At 44.2% G+C, this 19,355-nt stretch overlaps 1 protein-coding gene across 1 annotated transcript in view; it reads right to left on the bottom strand.

Moving 5' to 3' along the window:
• Nucleotides 1-19,355, bottom strand: part of arb2a (ARB2 cotranscriptional regulator A) — a 155,279-nt gene that overhangs the window by 38,677 nt on the left and 97,247 nt on the right. Inside the window, exons 9-10 of the mRNA XM_071927504.2 lie at nt 17,942-18,058; nt 10,324-10,408 (exon numbers count right to left, since the gene is read on the bottom strand). Of these exons, the coding sequence (XP_071783605.1) occupies nt 10,324-10,408; nt 17,942-18,058 (202 nt within the window). The remainder of the gene's footprint in view (nt 1-10,323; nt 10,409-17,941; nt 18,059-19,355) is intronic.

Below are 19,355 nucleotides of genomic sequence, written 5' to 3'. Positions count from 1 at the left end.
ATCTGACCCTGTGTACTCACAGAGGAAAGAGCCTGGCCTTGAACATTAAGGAAGATTAAAAACACTATCAGGGGAAACTAAATGTGCTGTACCGTGCAATTGTATTGTTGGCATCCATCCCAAATTTACACACATTGTTTCAATGTGTATGTTGTAATGTTTATTTCAAATCTGGAATCTGAAGAAATTGTCCTAAATGCTAGCCGACCCACTGGTCATACAGTGCAGTACAATTTGTTTCTCAAATGTTTCAATAATCCGCCCTGTGGTCTGAACCTTACCACTTATATAAGGGTGAAAAAGTATGAGTTTCAACTCAAATATAAGATTCAAATCAAAACATATACAATATCATGGCTTAGATATACTGTAACTAGAGATATATGTCTAAGTGAAATAACATCTATGGTAAAAAAATCTACAGTTATTAACTGACTGTTTAGTAAATTGCTTTCTGCTTGCCCAGTGGCAAATCTGAGTCAAAACAACCATAAATAAAGCAGTAGGAGGTATTGGGAGAGAAAAAAATAAAAGAGAGGGAATAAAAAGAGAAAGGGGGGGGGCGGGGGTGCGTATTGGAGGTTCTGTGCCAGTGATTGGCTGCGAGGCGGGTAGCAGAAGGACAAATGGACAAATCTGAGGAGCTAATAAGAGTGAATACGGAACAGCCCTCATGGGCAAATCTGGCACTAAGATGATAATGAGATTATAAAACCCTGCTATATTGCAGCAAATTGTATAAGTGTTTCATTGAACCTTGTTGAACCTTCATTTATGCACGCCGGGCTCTTTTCCTTTTTTTCTCTCCCCTTTCTTCTTTTTCTCAGGGATGATGGGTAGAGTATGAGAAAGGAGGAGAGGATAAAATGCCTCCTGGATAGAGTTTACCTAGTGCAGGGGTGAAACTGAAGACCACAGACTGGGCTTTCCAGACATGCTTCTAGTTAGCATAATCACAATAGCCTAAACTGTTAAAGGAATAGTGCGTTAAATAACCTCAGCATATGAAGCGTGATTATGAATTCCAAGATCGTCAGCATCCCTCATACATGCATAAGTGATATAGATACATACTGATGAACTATCCATGGCCAGTGGTAAGTACATCTGATGACTCCAACAGCATCATCACATACAGATATGTATTAGAAACTAGTGTTTGTTTGCCTGTGTTTTGATATTTGCTAGTAGGAATTAACTGCACCCATTTTAACAATGACATGTGAAGTGCGACGCTCCTTAAGAAATGCTCTATTACAAAATCTAATTGTGCTCTTCTACACTTAACAACAGTTTAACAAGTTGAAAGGCGGGCAAGATTTTGAAAAGAGAAAAAGAAAAAAAAAATCAAAGCTGGCAAAAAAACAAAACAAAAAAACTTAAACATTCCGTCTTTGTTGCTAAGCAACCAGTTTCCATAAAATTTCTAATGAAAAAAACAATGTACAAGGGAGATTACTGGCAAAGATGCTTGGAGGAAAAAAGGATGGGAGACAGGATTAAATCAACAGGAACACAAAAGATGACATGACTGACTTTTTCATTCTGTTGAGGATTTTAGATTTTCACACTTCAACTAAGCTCAAACCGCTTTGCTCTCTATCCTTCACCTTGCTGTGACTCATTACAGATCATGGATCGTTAAGTCACTTATCAAAATAATGTGTTGCATATAACCAATCACAGTAATAAGGTCAATTCCAGTATTATTTTGTGTGGAAAGTCTCACATTATATTACTTCTGCATAACGCAAATAACCTCAAATGACTGTTGAAAATAAGGCATGTTGGTCTCCATGAATTACATAATAAAGAGGACACATCTGACAAAATCGTATTTCCTGCTATACTAGTGCTATATAAAATGAGTATAAATGTGGTCAACAGCTCTGTATAATAATAATAATAATTGTTAGAATTATAATAATAATGCAATACTACTATTACTACTATTATTAATAAAAATAACGATCGATATTTGTTAATTACTTTCTTAGAAATAAGTTGCCAAGACAAGTTATGTGACTCTCAACACTTCAAGAACCATATACCTGCTGAAGAATTTTATAGGGGAAAGTCTCACAGGCTTGCACAATTATTAGCTTGACATATTGATCAAGTTCATTTCCTCCATCAATTAAAACAAATAAATGGCAACACCCTTGTCTTAGACCTGTAGCAAGGTCTTGTCTATTGACTTGGTCGGCATATCTTTGACTCTGATCTGGGTGAGGATACAAGTCACATAGAAAGCGAAGCACTGGAATGAATCAATAAACACAGATAGTCCTCCAGAATTGATCAAAGTGGCCAAGTCTTTGATTCAAAGGAAATGTCCCTGAGAGCTAGCAACCTGCATGACAGGACAGATTGCCCTGTCAACATGGGACAATACTGTGACCTGACCATGGACGAGAGGCGGTGCTGCGTCTAAGACAGAAAACAGAAAGAACTGGGGGAGGAGTACATCAAGGTTGGGTCACAATTTTGGTGAGTGTGGCTGTTACACAGATTCACAATGTAAAGACATTATATTTACATTCATTTACTTTCCCTGTGGTTGTTACATTCTCAGGGTTTGGGGATTTTTAGCAACTCAGGGCTTTATTCAGGGTCAAAAAGAAAAAGTTCCAAGATGCGGAAGCAACTTGATATTTCTGTCTATAACCTTTACCACTTCATATAAGCACCTCATCAACTATCTATACACACTGGGGCCGAACTGAAAAGTTATAGGTACTGTAATCCATGCACTTTTCGTGTAGAGTTTAGCATTTTCTAAAGCTTTGACTTTTAGGTCCCTCTTTATTCACACTAAAATAAGTTCCATGGCATTAAGAAAATTCCCACATTTTTAATCAGAGTCAAACAGGTTCGACTGAGCTGAGAAAACTTTAAGTTTGGCTTTTCTGTTTCTGGAAGTTGAAAAACTGTTGTTTTTTTTTCCAGCTGTCATGACATGAAACGTCTACATCTACACCTGCCTCCTTTTCAATGACTCCAAAACAGATATCAGAAAATCCATACAAATAAAAAATAAAGTAAAAGAAAACAAAACTAAGAGGTAAGATCACACTCAACACAGCACCACTGCAGCCAAGGCGAGAAATACTGCAATGTGTTTTCTGTAAAGAGCCTGGCATTCTCAAAGCTTCAACTTTCAGGTCCTTCTTTAGTTATGACAATCTTATGCCCAAACATGTTGAACTTGAAAATTCAAGCATAATTTTCCAGGATCAAACAAGCTCCATGGTGCTGAAAAAAGTCTTTCTGTTGTGGCTTTTCCAGTTTTTGTGCCTTTTGTTCTATTTCCCAGCTGTAATATACCATAAAGGTTCTGATCATTTTCAATGTCTCTAAAACAAAATTGAGAACATCCACACAAACCACAAAGAATAAAAAAGGAAATAGCTGAAACCCTACAGTTCTCCCTTGCGTCTCCCTTCCACCTCAACACCATCTGTGTTTCTGACTCAACACTCGCTCCTGTCTCTCTGAAAATCATTTAGCACAAGTATGATCAAGGTAGTATAAACAAAATACTGTGATACATGCAATTTCTTTTACAAAGTCATCCAACCACAGGGCTTTGAATTTTAAAGGTATTTGTTAGTCTGTCAAAGCAGGTTTAGCTCCTTTTAACCAAATTTAGAGATTGTCATCCACAGTAAAACAGGTCCAATCGTCTGGTTAAACTTCTCTTTGATTTTTCAGTTTCTGTGAGTTTGAAAACTGCTGCAGTTTTTTCTACTATAAATCTACAACTGCTACTTTTCCGGTGTCTTCGAGACAGAAATCAGAAATTCCAGAGAGTAGAAAGAAAGAAAACAAAACAACTAGCTGAGATCTCCTGTCCAGATCTGACTCTCTCCGCTGCTCTTCCACACATGCCCCTATTTTTGATTCAGCTTTCAGCTTTCTTTCACTTTCTTTTTTTTTCCCCTGTGAGGGTACGTTGTCTGCAGTATAAGAGGTACGGTTAAGGTAATTCAAAGACACAATATTGCCTTCCTTTCGCTTTGCCAAAAGAATCTGGCATTGTCAATGATTCAACACTCACAACTGATTGGCTGACAGAGAGACAGACAAAGTGACAGGCAGGTAGACAGGTGGCCCGGTATATTGACTGAATGACTGGTTGGCTGCTTTACTGCTTGAAACATAATGTTCAGCTAGTTACTGCAAACTCAGACTTCTTCACCAGGGTCATGTGAGTTTGATGAAGCTGAAGAAACTTTCAGCTCAAGACTTTTTTTCCCAAGCTGTGTCATGACATAAAGCCTCTGCAGCTAAACCTGCCCCCTTTTCAGTCTCCAAAACAGAAATCAGAAAAATCCATGAGAGGAAAAAAACAAAACAAAGGGAATAGCTAAGGAGATCTCCTGTACAGCTCTGACATACTCTCTCTCCCTCTATCGCACCTCTCCTCCACACCAAACACCTATTTCTGAGTCAACTCTTACTTTTTTTTTTTTTTCTTAACTCTGTGCCTTGAATATGACCCTTTCACTGGGATAACAAACAATGAGAGAGAGTGGGGAAAAACAGGGGGAAAGTGAAAAAAAAGAGATGACTTTCCCCTATTCCCCCTGTCTATCTACTGCACTCCTGCTTAGCTAAATGTCTGTCTGGTGCCCATCTTTACACTACGCTCTCCTTCCATAAATCTATGAGCAAAGTGAGTCAGGGTTTGCACCCAGCACAGGGATCAAAGACGTTTAGCCCCCATCTGCATTTTATAGAGGAATACAAAATGACAACCGTCTTCTGATCCTTTGTAAGCTCGGAAATTAATGAGTAGGAGAGAGAGAGAGAGTGAGAGAGGAATCATACAAATATATATATATATATGCATGTGGAGGGGAGAGAAATGCAACATGGAAGTGTAGGAAAAGAAAAAGCACCAAGGCACCAAAAGCGCAGAGTTTTATGTCAATAATGTGTCAAAGTGCAAAGAGTTATCTTTCTTAAAAAAAAAAAAAAAAAAGCAGTGAGGATGAATGATTGTTCAGATATCAAGAAACAAGATCACTGCCACAAAAAAACCAGACAAAAAATATGATAATAGTATGACTGCCCACCCATTCAAAAGAGAACTCAACTCAAACGAAATCTATTCATACCATTACATGTTGATATTCACATCATATTCAGATCATATGACTAGTTTGATATCAATCTATAATCACAGAAACAAACCAAGTTGTTATTCCATCTCACAGATCAGCAGTTTATTGCAAGTTTCTGACAGACAAATCAAATCCCAGTCATCACGAGTCGTGGGTGTCAGCATTTTCCACATCATTAAAAGAGGTCTGTCACCTATGTGATCCAGACAATAGCCTGATCCCACCTCGCTAGATCTAGGTCAGAGGTTAGCGTCTGGTTCACCAAAGTTTACCTGTCTATTTCCTGCTACACAAGAGCAACGTGTGCCGGACTGCCTAAGTAAACATGGAAACACACGTGAAAATGCACACACACACACGCACAGACACACACACACACACACACAAACACACACACTCACTTTTCATGTGATCTTCCAGCGAGGCAGCGGACTTCCACCTTGCCAAGCTGAAAAAACAGACTGTGTGGAGGGGGTGAGGTGAATTTGACTTGGTCCGAGTTTCCTCTGGAAGAGTAAGTCAGCACACAGACATCAATCAGAGTGTGTGTGTGTGTGTGTGTGTGTGTGTGTGTGTGTGTGTGTGTGTGTAGAGGTGCCGACAGCTAGAGGTGTTTCGCGGTCAACGGTGTGTGGATCAGGGAGGTGAGGGTTACATTCGAGTCAAACCTACAACAGAACAAAGCACACTGGCAATAAGGTCATGACAATATAATGTGTGTGTGTGAGTGTGTGTGAGAGAGTGTGTGTGCACTCTGTCTGCCTGACTGTCTCTTTCACTCAGCCTCTTTCTTGAGTCTCTATGGTACATTAAGAACACTGAGTCACAGCAGTATAAGCTTTAAGTAAAAGAAAAAGGCAGAGTGACCTCCCATGGCATTGCACTAAAATTATTTCTCACTTCTATCACAATATTGCATCACTTTTCCAGCCATCTCGCTACCATTTTCATTCACATCAAGAAATCGCCCCTCAACAGAATCCTTACTTTCAATTATGCGAAAATGAGGAAGAAAGCAAGAAAGGTTGATACATCAAAAAATTATAAAGTGCATTTACATTGTGAAAGAAAATGAAGGTGAGTCTTCTTCTGCGGTCCATTAGGGTTAATTACGGCCTTGTGTTGGGATGCTTGTAACGGAGCAGGGTTGGTAATTAAAGTACAGGTAAGACATTAACTTACTTTTGTTAGCCATTAATCAGTGTTTACCTTCAGAGTGCTCTCCCTTTGTAATTAATAATCAGCTTGGACAATGAGTAATCACCCAAGAGGAGGTTGTGTGTGCATGTGTGTGTGCTTATGCATGTGTGTGTTATCAGCGAGGGGGGGGGGGGGGTCCCCACTTCTGAAACGGCATAGATAAATCTTTCCCGAACCATCAACTGATCACGCATCTCACCAGAAACATTTGAATAAACTGAATAATAAAAATAAAACAGCCCACATATCAGAAAAATCACTGTAACCACTGCAAGGGAGGAGTCATTTTAAGTGCAAGGCTAAGATTGCGTTTAGTCAGGCCTCAACTCCCCCTTTCTCTCTCTCTCTCTCTCTTTCTCTCTCTCTCTCTCTCTCTCTCTCGCTCTCTCTCTCTCTCTCTCCCTCCCTCCCTCCCTCTCTTCATCCTTCTCTGGATATCTGCTCAGCCACAATGGTTTGGAGTGATTACATCTCGGGAAGGCCTCAGCAACCCCACTGACACCCCCCAACTTATGCCTCCGCCAGCCTCTCAGCCACTCCATTACACACACACACACACACACACACACACACACACACACAGACACACACAGACACACACACACACACACACACACGCACACAGGGAGTCTTTCCAGCAGGAGATTGGTTCCACTTTATCTGCATATTTAGCCTGCGTTCGGCGTGCTCCTAACTGATAAAATTCTGCCAGTGTGCCAGGCCACTGCCAAACGCCAGAGCACTGACCTTCTTGGGGGAACAAATTCCTTTTTGCAAGATGGAAGGAAAAAAAGAAGGAGGGAGCGAGGAGAGGAAAGATTAGGACAAAAAAAAAAAGAAAATAAACGAAGGGGAGAGAAGCTAGCCAGTCAAATGCGGAGGGAATGGGTCCAGGTTTTATCACATTAAAAACAAGAAATGGAGATGTTAGCGGACACCCCCGCTATGCCTCACCCTCCCTCCCTCCCTCCCTCCCTCCCTCCGCCTCTCCTTCCTTCCAGCCCCATCAGTGTGCCATGCTGGTGTACCGGCGTTGCTTCGCAGATGATTAGGAATAACAGACAGGCTCTGCCTCCACTTCTCCCTGCCTCCTTCTGCCAAGAGCCTACCAGCATGGAAAACACAGGCATCACACCCTGCACCACACAGGGAGACAGGGGGGGAGAGGGAGAGGGAGACGTATAGAGAGAGAGGGATGTATAGAGAGAGAGAGAGAGAGAGAGAGAAGCAGAAGTACAGATAGAAAAAAAGAGAGTGGCGGAAAGACTCGTCCTTCAACCCGTTCCCTCCTCCCGCTGTCTGACCAGTCTCAGTGCCCACATCTCAGCACACATCCAATACTTTGTTAGCCTTCAGACATCTTAGTGTGTGTGTGTCTGATCACATGCCATTCTCCACAGCAGCCCAGTCGCCCCGGGCCTGGCGCAGTCTGGCTCCACACTAGAGCGATGGTTCAAACTGTGATGTGTGCGTCTGCATGTGTGTCTGCGCGCGCGCGCGTGTGTGTGTGTGTGTGTGTGTGTGTGCACATGACAACAAGGATTCAGTGGTCTGTTTTCTGTTGCTGAGACACTTTGTGGTCAACCCTGATTACCCCCACCTACCCACACACACATACTCTTGCCATAGCAACACACACAACAGCAGTCATGGCAGCAGAGGAGGTGACTATCGGGAGCTGTGCGCGCGCGCGTGTGTGTGTGTGTGTGTGTGTTGAATGAAGCGCAGGGTCACGATGCCCTGACAGCCTTCCCTCAACCTTCCCTCAACCTCGTCACCTCAGCTGCTCTGCTGTGACTCTCACCACAATGGCCGCTGCCTGTGAACCTGCCAGGAAGCCAAGGACACAAAGACGACCGCGTCAACCTTTGACATGAGAAGCCACCACCAAAAGACCAGAGACAAGCTGAGCTGGCAGCTATGTTAACAGGCCGGTGGCTCTCCTCTTTTCAGCTCAGTTAAAGTAGCTAAAGTCAATAGTGCACAAGTCAATAGTGCATACATACAGATGGATGCTATGTCAAACAGGTCCGTGATGAAACAGAGTTAGGCATGCAAAGAGTTTCAAAAAGTACAGCTCGATATCTCGGCTCAAAGGTTGCTATCTTTTGACCAACGGCAGTAAGTGTGAACAGACATTTATATAAAAAAAAATCAAGGTAAAAAAACTGACATTTGAACATGAAATACCATATAGGTTTTGTATTGAAGGCTAGCTGACATTTCAAGGAGCTGATTCACTGGTAGATGTTAAGGCCACCCACCCACGCAGCTCCATGTGGAACATGGTGTTTTAGTGGCCAAGATGAGATAGCGGTATGAGAGATGTATTCACTGACATGTGGAGCATGTGTGTGATGACCTATACATTCACCATGATGTCACTGAGGGGCTGCGGAGAGAAAAAAGCCACAATGCCCCCCGCAGGACCCCCTGAGTGATGATGGAAATGAGTGATGGGAGACAAGGATGTGAGCACATAGAAGTGAGGGTGTATGTGCATGCGTAAAAATGTGCACATAAACAAATGCATGAACACAGGTGCTTTCATGTACTCACACCCTTAAAGACATAAAGAGTTCACGTTCCTCTTAAAGTGTGTCTCTCTGTGTGCCTGAGCCTGCATGCATGTGTGTCACTCTTCAAACAACACCGCAATCATCATCTCTTATCAACGGTCATGTTGAGGATTACAGCTTTCATCCCTAATCCTACATTAAGGACACATTCTCATGATGGCCGTGACATCATCAAGGCCAGACAACCGCAGAGAGGGCACAGGGACAGGAAGCCAAACGCCACAGGAGAGGATTAACAAATATAGGAGACAGAGTAGATGGAGAAAAAGAAAGAGGGAGAGGGCACGGCAGAGAAAAAGATGAAAATAGAAACAAAATAAGAGAGGACATGTCTGTTGTGTGTGTGTGTGTGTGTGTGTGTGTGTGTGTGTGTTTGTTAGATTGTGTTTCTCTGTGTGTGTTTAAAGACATGATCACTCACCACTGCAACAGTTTAACAGTTTCTCCCAATGGCAATGACCCTCCTCAACCAGTCCTACTAAGACCTCAACTCCACCCCACATGCCCAACCATGATCTCACATTGGCACACACACACACACACACACACACACACACACACACACACACATACTGTAAACACACATGACCCTGGACAGACTGAACCTTGCTAATCTGCACGTGGACACTGATACAGAAGTTATTCAGGCTAAGTATCAACCGACTTGTATTTTGCACATTTGTCATTTATGCATCTTTCGCTATTTACCTACATAATTGTACTTAACTGCAGTGTTTTGTTTTGCACTAGCAATGTTTTGTGGCATTCTAAAGTTGGTCCTATTCTGTACAACCTACTCATGATTGTGACCAGGAATGTAGTGGACAGGAAAACCACCTAAACTTAGTTTACCCACCTTTTTAGGCTAAAACTTTATGACCTAAATTAATTGTATACATCACACTAAGTGGTATCAAATGGATGTAAGTCATATGAGGATAAGGTCTTTTAAGCATAAATTAATGGTTTCTGAAAATATGATTGCTTATTGTGTATATGGGTGGCTGTTTGCCTTATGATGATCACTGACTGGAGCTCATAGTAGACGCACCTTTATATTTATCACTGACTGTGACCCTATGGTACACTGGACTACTACAGTACCAGTCACTTACTCTCCCCCATCACTACTGTTACCAACTATACCAATGCTGCTGCACAGATTACATTTTTCAGCTTTGAATGGATACTGGTTGCATGTTTAGGTTTAGCCTACTGTCACACCTCTTGCTGCACTATAGGCTATGTGAGGTCCTGTTACATTTTGTCTTGTAATGTGTCAGCACCAATTAACTAAGTCAAATTCCCAGTGCACCCATTGTACTTGGCAACTGTAAGCGATTCTGATGTAAGGACATAATAGGTAATCATATCATCACTGTGAGGACTACACATGTACACAGTATGGTTTCTACCTGCAGAGACGCGGGGGCAGTCGGGCAGCATGGGCTCCATCGGCGCGTCCAGCGGCTCCGGACTCGACACCCAGTTACAGCAGCACTGTAGGGAGACAAGACGGGAGAGAGGGGAGATTGACGATGGAAGACAGTGAGGATAGATTTCTCTCTCTCTAGATATATGTTGTTTCGACACAAACCACTAATGACTTCCACATAGACTACTGATTCTCGCTGTGTGTGGGGGGTCTGGGTATGGGAGAAGAATATGCAGCAACCCACATCCTCCACTGTCATTCTCACAAACACACACACACACAAACAGACAAACACAGAAATACAAGGGGGGAAGGGAGTTCATGTATTTTATCTTTTATCTTGATGCTTTGGCAATATTGTTCTTTACTTTCATGCAAATAAAGCACATTGGATTGAAAGTGAGAGTGAGAGAGGGAGAGAAAGAGAGAGAGAGCAATGACAGAAACGGGTAGAGAGAAAAAGAGAGAGAGAAAGAAGGAGAGTAAATTGAGAGACAGGTGGAAATAGAGAAAGAGAGAGGGGAGGGAAAATGCGGGAGGCAAGGGAGACAAAGCGAGGGGGGGGGTGGGAAAGACAAGGGGAGAGATAGAGAAGGGAGAAAGAGAGTAAAGAGGTATGTGTGTGTAAGACAGAGAGAGAGAGAGAGAGGAAGAGAGAGAGAGAGAGAGAGAGAGAGACAGGAACAAGCAATTAAAAGCCCTGTGACATGTTGCTCAGACAGCTTGGGGTTTGTTTGTGGTGGAGAGCTGGGGCTCTTCTACTGTGGTGGATCAGCGGGTGCCCTGGGAGGGGTGGGGGGCTGGGGAGGGCGTCTGCCCAGCTTGCTGACCCATAACCCCCTGCAAACACCCCCAGTCCTCTCAACCCTCCCGTGGTTGACAACTCTACTGTCAGAAAAAGGAGAAGAAGACCTCTTTATCCTCTTTTTGCTGTCTTTATCTTCCTTCAGATTGTCTGTGTGGCCCCGTTCCCTCTTTTCCATCTTCTGGGTTCAATCACACGTATCGCTAATAAACAGTAACAGCAGCATATTATAATATACCTCGCTTTGCTCATGCTATGTTTTTTTTTTTTTTTTTTGATCTCTGAGTCGACAGATGACAACGCATCCAAGTGTGTTTTCCCCTGTTTGACCGTGCAATGTGGATTGGTATGCTGTGGCTTGTAAGGATAGAACATAAACAAGGGAAAAGGGAGAGAGGGAGAGAGGGAGGCTGAGAAGGAATGCATGGAGAAGACGTTCCCCAGATAAGATAAAAGTTCAATAGAAGAAAGAGAAAATGTAAAGAGATTAGAATGTGCAGCTGGCGTCCTTCTGAATCACTGCTTATCTGCCCTTGTTTACTTTCACCCTGGCCCCCTGACAGCCATTACAGTGGTGTGTGTGTGCGTGTGTGCGTGTGTGTGTATGTGTGTGTCTGTGATTGCATAGCGGGGGGTCTCCCACGAAGCTGTGTAGCGTTCTCTGTCATTCGTGAACCCTCCGAACTCAAACACACGCACAAACACACACATGCGTGCACACGTGCATGCACATCTTTGCCCTCCCCGACCCTCTCTCTCAAGGCCCTGACATAGAAGGGACTGGGTGGACCAATCTGTGAACCGACTCCCACTTCAACCACCCCCACAAACACACACACACACACACAGACACACACACACATCCTCGGCAGACAGACACACTAAAACCCTGGGTCACATCACACTTCTGCATAGCTGTCACTGCCCAACACAGAGCCTCCCCCCACCCCACCGTACACACACACACACACACACACACACGCACACACACGGGCCCGTCATCATCTGAACAATTTTGCATGGGTAATTTTTGGGTGTGCGTATATATATGTCTGCAAGTAAGATAGATAGCATATGTATGCAGGTGTAAGCCTGTGTTCTCTACTTGCATATGCATATGTGTAAGACTAGGTTGAGGCATATTGCATACTGGAGAGCCCACTCCTGTCTCAGCTTCATTTGTTGTCTCAGTTTCTGCAGAGTTGTTTACTGGCGGGCCAATCTACATCCAGCCAAATGTCTTGCTCTACTGTCTGCCCTGCCTCTCCTACATCCTCTTTAGTCCCACAGTGATTTATTTATTGTAGGTTTTCACAGAAATATGGAAATTCACTGGAAGAGACTAGTCTGATGAAACATCTGGTCCATGTACACAAATCTTGAACAAATGTCAACAAGTAAAGAAATTCAATTGGGAATCGTGTGTAAAAGGTTTGTCAGTTATTACAATAAAGCTTAGCTCATGCGTGATCCATTCCCTTCATATCAAACGAAATGAAAACGAACTAAAAGTACGAGCCGACTCCGCCTCGCAACGTCGAAACGCCTCTTCCCTCTCTTCCTCTATCTTTCATTTTCTCTAGCCCTGTCAATCGAAAGCGCTAGCAGTCGGAAGGGGTGTAGGGAGGGAAGAGGAGAAGAGGTTGAAGAAAGATAGGAGGAGAGATGAGGAGGAATGGAAGGGAGGAGGAGGAGGAAGAGGAGGGGAGGGGGGCAGAGTTGGGGGAGATGACAAGTCATCTCGGTAAACAGTGGCGTATTGTGTATTTTTAGATCCTTTGCTTTGCCCTAGATGTGCTCTCCTCTGAGCCCGGGCTTTAGGGCAGAGCGGTGTCGAGCGGTGCAGAAGCAGTGGGGCTCCTTGACTGCTACATCAAGTGTCTCATTGTATCTCCTTTAATTCATTCAGTCTGTCTGGAGGAAGATGTCAGCTGGGCTGTGGAGCAGTGGGCTGAAGGGGGCTGGAGAGAGGGGAAGGAGGGGAGTCTTTCAAAGGGCCCTCCCCCCTCCACCGCCGCCGCCACCACCACCACCATCACCACCAATGGAGGCAGGGAGGCCGGGGTTTTGAATAGATTTGTCAAGGCAACCACACACATGTGCACACAAACCCTTGCGCAAAATGCACACACTCGCACACACAGCCCTAGTGTTGTGGGAGACCGCAGGCATAACAGCAGTCGCATAAAGGCAGGGCCTGCTGGCTGGGATTAGAGAAGGGCGACGTGACAAAAGGATGGCACATCACATCGGCTGCCTCTGACGCATAGCATCATCACTTCAAGCAGCCCGTCCGCCGATCAATGGCGCCATTGAACTAAAGGCAGACGGAGACACAAACATGTAAACAGATTTGATTCTCCCCCCATCACTACTGCTGTGTGTGTGTGTGTGTGTGTGTGTTTATGTATGTGCATTTGTGCAAGACACGCATGCAGAGGCAGACACATACACATACGTGGGTACGCGCGCACACACACACACACAAACACAACAAAAGACATCCTTGCTTATTTCACTTAAATCCCATCATCACTATTAATCAGAAACACAAGGTTCTGAAGTCCCAGGATCCTTTGCGGTGGCGAGTTAGAGGCTGCGGCTCAGCAGGAAGCTAACTACTACGCTAATAGCACGGTCTGAGAGCATAAATGGCAGGCAGGTGTTTGCTCCACCACTCTACCTGTGAGGAATGCTTTTAAGCCTTCTCCATCGGGTGTGTGTCTGTGTGTGTGTTGGTGTGTGATCAGCCACCTGCTCTCTACTGCAGGTCAGAGTTGAAGCCAGCCTCCCACTGTCACATAAACAACAAACACACCCGTACGCATGCACACACACACACGCACACACACACAGCATAATGTTAACACACAAAACTCTGCACTCAGCTGATGGCAGTGATCTAATGGAGCCTTCATAAGAACCAAATAGGCCTCTCATAGTCCATATCCACTATACAGAAGGTGCCACAGGATTACACCCATAGGGGTCTAAAAGATGGGAACTTTTACTCCATAACCTCTAATACCTGCATTAGCCCTGAGATGATACAAAATGAACAGTACAGTATATACTGTATATATGTGACTAAAAACCATTAACCCAGGCCTATTATTTTTTATAGGATATCCATTTTACCAGAATGCATTTTTTGGTGGGATGAAACTTTAATGATCCCTGTGGGAAATAATTCAAACAAATTGGGAGAATTGGGTGATTCAATAATTAGTCAAACAAAATAAGTTATTGACCCTGATTATGCACCATTTTAAAGCTCTGAATGCAAATATCAATCATCTATGAAAAACAACAAAACATATCTCTCACAATGTGGCTGTTTTCTCATCTCGGCTCGCATACGCATACACTGTAACTATCCAGCTCCATTCAACAGTACCCATCTCTCTTCTTCCCAAAACCATGCAGGGAGGTTTCCCATGATAGAAAGTCTGAGGTAAGTCTACAACAGTCTCCTAAACCATCACACACCTGACAGCCTGCAACCTAACTTCTCAGAAACTAGTCCTGAGTATCAAATCTCTCTCACTCTCTCTGTGTCTCTGTCTCTCTCCCACCTCCTCCTGTTGCTGTATAATCTCTATGGATTAGGATGGTTTATTCATGACCACAGTGTACTCTGTATGTGTGTGTGCATGTGTGCATGTGTGCGTGTGTGTGCGTATGTGTGTGCTCTGGGCAGGCCACTAGAGTGTGACAGCAGGCCAGCACAGTGACAGGAGACACCTTGGAGACTGTGACAGGCTGCCAGCTGTACACCATCATCCGCCTCTCTCTCTCTCTCTCTCTCCCTCTCACTTCTCCTCGCTATGCTACTCATCTATCTCCTCATACATCTCTTCATCTCCTCTCCTCCATCTGTATTCACTCCATTCACACCCTACCTGTCTTTTTGTTTTTCTTTCCCCGAGCTCTGCCTCCTCTTCTCTCGGCGGTAGTCGACGGGATTTAAATAATTGAACATTTCTCATACTTTATTTCTCTGCCTATTTCTTTTTCTGTCTCTGTGAATGAATGAGTCTTTCTATCTCTGCCTCTCCCTATCCCCTCTCTTGCCTCTCTTAACTCTTTTCTCTCACCCTCTGAGTTTTTTCCGCCTTGCGGTGACGTCAGTTGCCCCTCGTCTGACCCATTAGGTCTATATAACCTGGCCCAGCAGGCGCTGATCTCTAAATCCCATCTCCTCTCTTTTACTCTCCTTTCTTCATCCCTCCATCCAACCGTCCTCTGACCTCTTGAACCTCGGAGGGAGGGAATTATCTCTGTCCGAGGAGAACAGAGCGCTGCGCTGCTGGGGTGCTCCGTCCTCACATACACCCACTCCTACGGGCACCCATATTTATACACCATCCAGGGCATTATTCAGGTTCACTGCGAGCTCCCCTCTGTGATGTGCAGCACCATCTGGGCCGTCCTCCCTGTGTGTGTGCACGCACCTCAGCGTGTGTGTGTATGTTTGATATGTTTCTTTGCATGCTTGTGTGTGTGCACGCACTCAAAAAAGTGTTTTATATGTTTGAGATCCAGCTGCGTATGGGTTATCGGATTGATATAGATGTCCTTCAAACAGGACCAGCAGCATATGTGCATGCGTGTGTGTGTGCCCATGCGTGCGCCTGTGTTTGCACTGCAGCAAACAAGTATATGCACTTGTATGTGGAGTGTGTGATCATTCAAAGCCAAACAGCAGGAACCTGAGCCAGTGATAGAAACCCTAAGATCAGCCTGGAGTCGAGGGATTAGCAGGGTTGGGTGGGAACACAAAGGGACTCTGACCTCTTTGCAGAGCCACTGCACATAGACCGCCTCAGTTTCTAATGTTAATGACTAGGACAGTTTAGATTTTGTATTCATCTCAATCTTCATACTGACCTCGGGCGTGTTAACCAGCATTACACCTGCATTCATAAAGTCTAAGGGAGAAGGTTCATGTGTGTTTTTAACCCTTCCATTGAGTGAATGTGACTTAGTGACCAGTTGTGGGTGGTAACAAGTCACTCAATGAGGTGTTAAAGTGATATTATTACCTTCCCATTAACGAGTGCTGTGATGAATTACTACTTCAATTTCAGAAATAATATTCAACTGACCAATTTGAAAAGATAAGATATTGCTTTTGTTATCTTCCCCCTCGAAATATCAGATTGATGTTGAAAAATCCAAAAACTATATCTCACCACCATCCCCTGATTTGTTTATCATTAGTTATCATGGTGTCACGCTAAGGTAGCCTAGATGACAAATGACCAAAATAATTGTGAAATGGAAGTATTCTCAGTACTTTCATTTTTATCTAATAGAATGACAAAAACAGTGGACATTAAAACTGTTTGGTTTCCCCAAATACACACACTGAAGTTATTGTCATTTTTGAAGGTAAGAGAGGATGCAACTGCCAAAATTTAACAAGTAGTGTAATGAATTAAGCCTCCCAGGGAGAATTAAGTAAAGAAAAAATATTACTTTGAAATGAGTAACAAGTCTTTTTTTTATTTAGTAACAAGCCCTACACTGTTAGCGACTTAGTAAATGAGTGAGGGAAAGAGGTAAGGGGGGAAGAAAGGAAGACAGGTGGAGAAAATAGGGGAGGCAACAGTAACAGTGAGTGGGTAAAATAGCATCTGTATATGTGTACACTTTTTTTTGTTGCATCATTGGGCATGGTATAGAATGGGTGTGCCACTGTTTTTCTCTAGACAAATTCCTTATAATTTAGCACCCTCCTCTCTTGCTGCAGCCACAAAAAAAAAGAGAACTAGGGGTTAATGAAGACGGGAGAGAGTGAATCCTTGCATGTCCTCTTCCTCCGACTGGACAAGGAAGGTTATTTCAGATTTATTGTTCTGGGTAATCATCACAAATAGAAAATCACTTAACATTCCAATTATGCTGTGTCCCACACATCCCTCAGATGAATCAGAAATAGGAAATGCCAGAGAAGGAGAAGGGGGCCAGTGCAACCTTGAAACCCCACCACTCACACTAACACAGAAATACAAGCAACACACACTCACACACACACAAACAGACACACACGACATGGGAGATGACAGAAATAGCAAAAATAAAAGGCAAGGGATATAAAAGAGGAACGCAAGACAAATAAAGGACTGGTGTGTGCGTGTGTGTGTGTGTGTGTGTGCGCGTGTGTGTGTGTGTGTGTGTGTGTGTGTGTGTGTGACATTTGCATCTCTGGCTCCCGAGTAGCTCTGGTCTTGGCTAGGCCTCATCTGTATGTGCATACTGAGTGAGCCCAGGTGCTGCGTATGGCGCAGAGGTCACACCAGAAAGGGCGAGCGCTAAAATGAAGCTAACACAAATGCACATGTGCACGTGCATTCTCTCTTACACACTTACACACACGCGTATAAACACATGCAAGCACACTTACACATATGCATGCACACACACGCGCACACACACACACACACACACACACACACACACACCCCAGCGAGGGCTAACTGTCTCGGTTATTCATTGACACGCACCCAAGAAGAAAGAGTGGGGGCTGATAAAAAAAAGGAGGCGAGGAAAAACATGCAAACAATGGTTCTCTGTGACTTCTAAGGCTAGCTGTTGGTCAGGGGAACCTGTGTAGGTCAGAGGGGTTGTGCAGGGGGAAATCAGAGAAGAGCCGAGTCTGAGAGACCTCAGCTCACCGCTGGGCGAATTTACATGATGGAATGGAAGCTCAGGAAAGGCCCCCTGTACAGTACGTGGTGCCTTTGTTTGTTTTTATAAGCATGTGTGTGCCTGTGTGTGGCAATCTCACCTGCTGCATCCAGTCCTGCGTGCCTTTGCTGGCCTCCTGTAGCCAGATGTTGTGGGCCGAGTCGGTCAGAGCCACAGCGCACACTCTGTTCTTCACCTGCGTTTCCCTCTGATTCATCTGACACACAGAGAAGATGTTCATATTAGTCACCCATCCAGAAGGTTAATGGCAATCACTTAAAACGCTGTCCTTTCATAAAACAGTTGAATGACAGAGACAGAGTTGATGCTGTAAGGCAAAGAAAAACCCTTGTGGAAAGAAAGTGTCTTTTGAATAAAATTATACATATTTCAACACAAGCATTTTGATATTATGTCACACCTATTGTCAGTAGATACTTGCTTGATAAAGCTATGTTATTCCTGCTCCATTATATAATGCCAGCCTAGACCTCAGACCATGGCCAGGTGTACAGCCTTGTAACCCACAGATACAGATTCAGCCGGGTGTATAGCATAATGTTATTATGTGAAATATGAAAAAGCTGCTCCACCGCGGCGTGTCCTTGTCACGTTCTGTGCAAATGTCCTTCCCTGTGCACGTTCAAACACCTCAGTCCCCATTCTTAATACCCTTTCCCTTCACATGTCACAGAGGACCCGGCGTCCGCGAGCCCGTCCGCCTATTCCCCTCTGAATGTCAACGGCAAGGAAAATGTCACACAAAGGACTTGTTACCGCACTACAATAGACTCCCCACACCGCTGCTCCCACCCCAAGGAGTACCGCAGCCAGGCCTCGGGAGCTAGCCGTTTCACTCTGCTTCCCTTTAAGATAAAACGGGAAGAAAAGAGAACAGGACTTGCAACAATAGGCTAACAATCACTTACTGTATACGTTTAGCGAGGCTGGGGAAGAGACTGGGGGACAGGGACAGGGACGGGGATGGGCATGGCACTGCAGAATAGCACTGAGGTTGGTGATAGCTTTGGCAACTGCGCATGACACTAAGGCCATGCTCACCCAATTTACCCACTAGGATCATTAAAGCACCATTTTAAGTTTCAACTAGGGGTAGGAGAGATGTGGCAGGTTGCCTGGGTGGACTATTGTACTTGAATAAGTCTAGGGCTCAGGCAGGAATACAGCCAATATAAGGCTAAGGCTGGGGATGGAATATGAGGGCTTGGCTGGCGCTGGCATATAAGAATAGGAATGGCATTGGAATACAAATGCCTGGTGTAAAAAAAAAAAAAAAGAGCTGGCATACAGGGTTAAAGCTAGAATATAGGGCTATAGCTGGGGCTGGAGTATGAATCTGAGTCCGACACTCAGACTGGGGCTGAGGCTGGAGCAAACACAGGGGCCAGTTCTAGCTGGCTGGCTGTACATCAAAATGACGGTGGGCATTTGAATACATCCTCCCTGGCCCAGCCAAATTAAAGTGGGAGTGTATAGAGATAAATGGAATCTAT

This window comes from Centroberyx gerrardi, chromosome 8 (genome assembly GCF_048128805.1).
Source record: "Centroberyx gerrardi isolate f3 chromosome 8, fCenGer3.hap1.cur.20231027, whole genome shotgun sequence".
NCBI lineage: Eukaryota > Metazoa > Chordata > Actinopteri > Beryciformes > Berycidae > Centroberyx > Centroberyx gerrardi.
The sequence above is the reverse complement of the archived record's forward strand: the minus strand, read 5'-3'. Positions and strand labels throughout refer to the sequence as shown.